At 37.7% G+C, this 7,199-nt stretch overlaps 1 protein-coding gene across 1 annotated transcript in view; it reads left to right on the top strand.

Moving 5' to 3' along the window:
• Nucleotides 1–861: 861 nt before the first annotated feature.
• CIITA (class II major histocompatibility complex transactivator) overlaps nucleotides 862–7,199 on the top strand; it is a gene marked incomplete at its 5' end in the record, with an annotated part of 14,274 nt that continues 7,936 nt past the window's right edge. The window contains 8 exons of the mRNA XM_029085023.1: nucleotides 862–986; nucleotides 1,566–1,625; nucleotides 2,687–2,836; nucleotides 4,021–4,167; nucleotides 4,306–4,357; nucleotides 4,878–4,882; nucleotides 6,460–6,525; nucleotides 6,942–7,199. The exon at nucleotides 6,942–7,199 is cut by the window's right edge and continues 1,441 nt beyond it. Coding sequence (XP_028940856.1) covers nucleotides 862–986; nucleotides 1,566–1,625; nucleotides 2,687–2,836; nucleotides 4,021–4,167; nucleotides 4,306–4,357; nucleotides 4,878–4,882; nucleotides 6,460–6,525; nucleotides 6,942–7,199 — 863 coding nt within the window. The remainder of the gene's footprint in view (nucleotides 987–1,565; nucleotides 1,626–2,686; nucleotides 2,837–4,020; nucleotides 4,168–4,305; nucleotides 4,358–4,877; nucleotides 4,883–6,459; nucleotides 6,526–6,941) is intronic.

Here is a 7,199-nt window from a genome sequence, read left to right as displayed (position 1 = left end):
ACTCTATTCCCTCATCTAGGTCATTTATATAGTCAGTTATATTATAACTTACCAATAATATATATGTAGTAAATCATTCCTTCATTCAGTGCTTGTCCAAAGATAATTGCTTGGCTTTTGGTATAAAATCATTGTTTCAGTAGTGGCACAAATGCAGCTGATTACTGTTTCAGAATATATATGTTCATATGCGGCTGCTGGAAAATCTGTAGGATCAGAGAGTTTCACAGAATATCTGTATATCCTGTTTTATGTTTGGGCAAGCTAATTTGGAATATCTTACCAAAGATCAGTCCTTCCCTAGGACAATTCTGGCTACAGATGACTTTTAAAATGCTTTTTACTGCTTCCTGGTATGTTGAGAATTTGTGAGGGTTTGCACCTAATGGCAAAATATGTATTGGTTTTAGAGGAAATGAGATACAGTATCAGTACTTAAGTATTTGTCAGTAGAAGAATGGTATGGATAACTTCACAGTTCCTGCAACACAAAATATAAAATCTGTTTAGAGCTCTTTACTCTGTCTCCTAGGAGGAACTAATCCTTTTTGTACATAAAATGAATAAGTAACTTTACTAATACTGAGATCAGACTGCAGTACAGCTGTGATGTTTTATCCTTTGCTCATCATTAGAGCATTGAGAAGTATTTATGTTTCATTAGCTGCTGAATTTGTGATAGTAGATTAATATTTTGCAGTTCAGAAATTAACACAGGGTGACAGAATGGGCTTTCTAAATCATATCAATCTGGATGTGTTTTATTGCATTATTTGCTTTTCATTTTTTATTTGGAGCATATTTCATCTTTGCTTATTGGTGTGTATCTCTTGATTTAACCTTGTTCTGTAATTTTTCTAGGAGAAAAAAGGTTGACATTTGGCAATATTTCGTGTTTTTAGCAGGGAACCTTATTTTGGATGAAATAGCTCCTGAAAACACTGAGAAATTTACTGACAGAGAGATGCAGAAATGTTACAAGCGAAGTAAGTGAAAAATTGAGAGTTTGAACGACTGTACTGTTTGGATTCTAAATTTGCATTATGGTTCTTTGCAGCCTCAATGCATCTCTCATGTAGTTCTTCACTGGCACAACCAGATTCTTCTGCTTCTCTGATTTTGCTTATCCTGTGTGGGCTGGAAGTGAAAACAATTCCCCCAAGCACATTATTTATAATTCAGAGAATTTGTTGTCCTGTGACGTGACATTAAGCATGTTGTATTTCTTCACCTTTTTTTAATCACCTGTGTGACAGTGTTGACTTGTTCTTCAGTGTATCTATAGCTTAGCAAGCATTAGCTGAGTGATGCCCTCTTTAATAGCCAGAACAAAAGCAAAATATCTTTGATGACTGGCACAAAAATATGCAGCCTAATTGAAACTTCACAATCAGAGCAAAATAATATGAGGCTTTTCACATTGCACTTGTACAGTTCTGAAACAGGTGAATAGAAACTGCTAACACCCCCTGCTACTTTAAAAAGTTAAAGTTTCCAGAGTGGTGACTTAAAATTAACAAACTGGTTCAATTTCTATCACTTACTATCATCTTTCTTTCTTTCAGCCTTCTTAGGCTCTGCAGAGAGTTGCTCTGATGCTTCAGAACCCAAATACAAGAAAATTGGTAAGTTATTGGCTGAATAGGAAAAGACTATTAAACATATATCGTCTCATTTTCCAAAGTTGCATCCTCTGTTAGGTATTGTAACCCTACCTTCTAGGGAAAGTTTGCTCTCATAGATTTGATGATACAACGTCATTGTACATTTTCATGTTTCTACTTTTAGCAGAGTAGAAATCACTGTAGAATCACATTCATATCAAATTATATGGTAGCCTGGAAACAGTTGGATCCTTATGCTTCAAAAGCACATGTTCCTGATGGGTGACAAAAAAATTACTTCCTTAGCATCAGCAGAGGCACAGTTGAACTTTTCTAAATCCGTCTGAAAGATGCCATAGATTGGCATTTCCTGGGTTTGATCCTCTTTTGTTCTAAGCATGGCACCTTCCAAAAATCCAGTGAAATATTCTAATGAAAATATTAACTGTGAAGAGATGGCTTCTTGGCCCAGCCCATGCTATACAGGCCTTTAAACCAAAGTAAGAGTGGGAGAAAGGGAAATTTCTAGGTGTTGCACGCTGTTAGATCATCTGCAAGGAAGCACCTGTGACCCGCAGGCAAGCTGTAACTAGTTCCTACTGAACTGGTTACCTGCCGACTGTAGTTATTCAGACACAGGTAAAGTTCCTGGCAGTTAGTACCCATTAAACGTGGATTATCTTCTATCTGTGTAAATTCCTTTATAGATGTGGTGCTTTATTTAAAGCCTGTGTTTATGCCACACTAACAATGAGAGTTTTCAATAAGGAAATGGCACATCAATTCCTGGTTTAAAAAAAAAACAAACAACAACAAAACCAACAACCCAGTAAAAATGCCCCACCCTACACAGCTTGCATTCCAGTCTACAGTATCATCTCAGAGCTAACAGGTGCTTTGGAAAGCTGCACCTACCTTTTCTGGAAAGCACTCAGAATATGATCACATTCTCTGCCTTGCCTGACCCAATGATGGTGCTGAGGGAAGGAATATATATAAGGCAGTGTAAGTACTGGGTACAGAAACTGTAATTGACAGAAAGTTGAAATAACTTTCTCCTTTTGTTTTGTTTTGTTTTCAAGTGGAAGTCCCTGCAGTGTCTGCAGGGAATGGCAGTTTCTTAGCTGTGCCTCTCACCAGCCATCCTGCTGCCTCCACCTTACTAACTAACCAGCACGTGTCCTTTTCTGTTCCGGCTACCAGTGCACTGGACAGAAGTTTCGTAATTCCTGGTAAGTGCAGTACAGCTCTAGGTGTGCACCTGTACACAGGCTGATTTATGCAGAGGGGAAGATCTCTCTTCTAAATCTGGTTATTGACCATGAACAATGTCAGGGAAAACAAGTATGGCAGCTGTTTCTATCAAGCACTGAAAAGTGTGGCACTCACTAAAAGAATCAAAAATATTAAAGGGAAATTAAAAACGCATTGCCCCTAATGAAATAGAGTCTTTCATTTAATTGAAGTGCAGGTTAATAAATAAGAGAACAGAGTTATTTACGATATGTTAATCTAAATAATTAATTACTTGTCTTAAGAATAGGAAATCACTAAATTTTCATTAATAAACTTTGGTTTAGTTCCAATTTCTTTTTCATCCACAGGTTTGCAAAGGACTGCAGAATAACTGTGTTTGCAATTGTAGAGCAAAATCTAGGTTGGAATTTTATTCACAAAAATGAAGTACTAATCCAAGTGATGGACTGTGTAGCCACCTTGCCTTGATCATGTCATGTAGCAGAGGGTGCTCGTGGTAGGCTGGCAAGGGCACCCTGCAATTCAACACCTTTTGCTGTTAAATCTGTGCTGGAAAGGAAACAAAAAAAGCAGTGGATAAGTTAGAAGTTTTGAAGTATCTCATGCTAGCTGAAACAGCACAAAGTAGCAGAAGAAATTCTGTCACACCTACAGAAACTCAGAGCTATGGCTGATTAAATTGCAAGCACTGCATCATCAAAAAAACTTCCCAGTGTAGGTTCAGAGGGAAGATGCTTGCTAGCTGTTTGTACAAGCTGCAGTGCAATTATGTGGGGAAAAATGTAGTGCAAAGGATTGCAAAATTAATTCACATACATAAAATTTTCTCTTTTCTGGATCTCTGGTCCATCCATTCACAGGTGTTGCCTTAAGCACTTCTCCACATGTTAATAAAATTTCTCTTTAGACCATCAAAATCCAGTGGTCACTAAAAGCTGGGTAATCCCTTGTGTTTCACATACATTGTACCTTTTAAGAGTTTTTGTTTAATGGATTCTATGGACCTCATGTGATCCTATGAATTCTAGTTCATAAACTGTCCACTGAGAATATTTGCCCATAAGCTGCCAGAAAGGATAAGTAGCTTTTAGAAAGCTTTTTCTTTTTTAGAAACCTTTTGAAACCAGGAGCATTTAAAAACAGAATTATTCTGCACTCATTTCAGGACCTTCAGCACCCTTGATTCCAGAGTGTCTGTCTGTCAGCATGAAAGGGAGCCAAGAGAATACAGGCTTTGCAGATCCTCCTCGGCAGATATTTAGCTTCGTTCTTGGAAATGGCACATCTGATGTTATAATATATCCAGGTAAGAGCAATAACCTTTTATTCACATAAAGAGGCAGAAAGTACTGGAAAATCAATTCTGTCAACAAAGGACTAAGTTCCCTCATTTCTGTTGCTGATAGCTATGACAGGCTGAAAACTATCATTTGTTTCTTGCCAGTGCTGAATTCTTCAATGGAAACATTGATATCCCCAAGTTTTCCAGTTAAAATATAAAATGTATTTTTATCTATGCAGTACTTTGCATGGGGAGAGGGAGCACATTGATTCTACCCAAAGCCAATTCTCCCCTCCAGGCTTTACTCATACAGACCTTATTGAGGAAAATAAAAATTAATGGCTTTTCCTCCTTTGTGTTGATCACTGGCTGCTTAGTCTAGTCCAAAAGATGGAGCAGATGAGGGGTTGTAGAGCTACAGGTTCAGCTATATGTTAGCAGCCAATCCACTGTGTTTGCTATGAAGTCCAGTTTCTGGAAGAAGTCTTCTTGTCTAGTTAAAGTAATACAAAAGCCCAGTGTGCTTGAGCACCATCAGAAGTGGAAGTTGTGCTGGTTCTGGCATGGTCTGAGCATCTTAAATGCTCAGTGCTGGAAGCCAGACTGCAGTCAGCTCACGTGGAAGCCCCAAAACCAAAATGATGACAACTTATTTAATTCAACAATACAGAAGTCTAATATACAGAAAGGTTTATAAAGAAATCAGAGCCTTGGTCAGGGTATAACAGTCCCACCTGTGGTAGCAAACTTTCCTCAGACACTTTTCTTCCAGGCCTCAGAAAGCTGTTAAAACCGAGTTTGATTTCAGTGGCGTTTCTGAGCTCTGTGTACCCTGGTGATGGCAGCTGCCTGCAGCTTAGTCCAAGGGGTTTGTTGCCCTCTGGTGGCTAATACCAGCCAAAATAGCAACATTTTATTCAATCAATAGGCAAATACTACTAGGTTTGTGGAATGTATTTGTAAATGATATGTACTGTTTATGTGAATAAACAATGCTAATAATTCCAACTGATTTACAGCAGCACAACATATGTGAGTCTGTCAAAACCCTCAGAATTCCAAATGCAGCAGAAAAATTAGCATGTGAGCTACCAAGCCTGTCTCTTTTTCTTTCTTAAAAATTGACACCTAATTGATTTGACCAATGCTGCTTCACATCTAAATGTCTCATTACAGCTTGTCTTGGTTTTCCACTATGTTGTTTTTATTTAATAAAATAAATAGTAAACCAGAACCAGACACTTGCCTGAAAACAGGCATGTCCACTCTTTATTTAATATCAAGTCAATTGTTCTTCAGCAGGAGGAGAACTATCTCTATATTAAAGGCATTCTTTCACTGGTGAAAGGACTTGCATATTAGAAATTTGTGGGTGCTTCCCTGCTAGAAGCAACTCTGAACTTTAACCATTCCATCTGTTGCTGGCATGCAGGGTAGGAACTGATTTCTGGATCTCTGAAACTTTAAGACTTATATATTTTTTAAACCACATTCTACATCAAGATGAACCAAATATTATGGTAATAAATGCATTTGTACAAATCTAGGGAGATTCACTTGTTTTGTTCTTATATTTTTTCCACATCTCAAGTGTGGTTACCATGAGACCATTGATGAGGTTGGGTTTATTACTGTCTCTGTCAATTTAAATTCTGTCCTGCATCTGCAAAGCTTTTCCTATGAAAAGTTTTGTCAAAAGTTGTACTCTTTTATTACCAGTCTGTAGAAAATATGCTTTCTCTGAAAAATTCCCAATGTCTTTGTGTATGGCAGACACTGCTCATCTGACCAAGGGCAAAAGTCTGCAGTAGTTTGAAAACAAGCAAAAAGAAAGAAAATTGGACAGTGACAATACTTTGTCAGGAAGAGTAATGGGTAAATTCTGTTACCAGCAGTCACTTCTCTGTGGCTTTCATCCTTAGTGCTTGGTTGCAAGGTGCAGAATAACAAAAGGAAGATATTTATTTTGGTGACATAAAGAAGTCCTATGTGTGAATGTGATTTTATGCAAAACACTGACATTTGAAAACAACAGTGGATGTCACCTTGTTATGATAGGTCTTCTGCTTCATACAGCTGTCAGAACAGCTGTCATCTGGTTTGGTGTCATACTGCCTGTGACAGTTCATGTCAGCGGAATTGTATGTGTGTGAGGATTTTTTTCCTCTCATTTGTGAAATGAACAAAATATCTCTTTTTCTGGATGATACATAATATGTTGCAATGAACTTGAAAATTTGCATTAGTCTTATAATTAGTAAAGCTGAATTGATTACTACCTAGATGTCTTCCTTGAGTATATTGTTTTGTCTCCAGGTTTAGAAATGTTCAAAGAAGTCAGAGTTCCCAAAATTCCTTCTGAAGAACCTTTCAAAAGACCAAGTGAGTTTAGATCTCTTGAACTTAAAACTTCCAGTATTTCTGTGTTTCTTTCAATACAGAAAAGCTACTTGTTTTAGAAATTGTGATTCAACAACTTGTGAAGTTGTTCTGAGTGTCTGAACACAATTCCCGGTTTTACAATGTAGTACCTACTTTGAAGATCAGAGTACTTAGCTGGCTTTATCATATGGATAGATACCTCCAAAGTTATTCAGTTCATAGCTCTAAAAGTGTCTATTGTGCCTGCACTCCTAATTTAAGTACCTGCAATTGCATGGGATAAATCCAGACTGACATGCTTCATGGGAACAGATGTACTTTGACCATATTACAGTTATGTACTTAAACCACCATGAAACAATGTTGTAATTTGTGGACTGGTTTCTTCAGTTTGTGTGTGCTTTTTATTTCTCTAGAGCCAGTGGAAGCTTTCTGTACATCACTTATGGATTATTTCCGAGACGTGTGCAAATCCGTGGCCATGGAGCGTGAAGTAACTCTTGATCACCTGTTTATTGATGGGACACTTGTTCAAAGCCAAACTGAAACCAAGAGTGGGAAGAATAGTGTAAAAACAATGGAAAAGGAGCTGGCAACTTGGAGTCTGCAAGGGAAGGAAAAGGCAGCCCTTCAAAGAAGCCAAATATTTCAAATCCCAGGAGGTAAAGACTTAG

This window comes from Antrostomus carolinensis, unplaced genomic scaffold, assembly GCF_000700745.2.
Source record: "Antrostomus carolinensis isolate BGI_N321 unplaced genomic scaffold, ASM70074v2 scaffold33975, whole genome shotgun sequence".
NCBI lineage: Eukaryota > Metazoa > Chordata > Aves > Caprimulgiformes > Caprimulgidae > Antrostomus > Antrostomus carolinensis.
The sequence above is the reverse complement of the archived record's forward strand: the minus strand, read 5'-3'. Positions and strand labels throughout refer to the sequence as shown.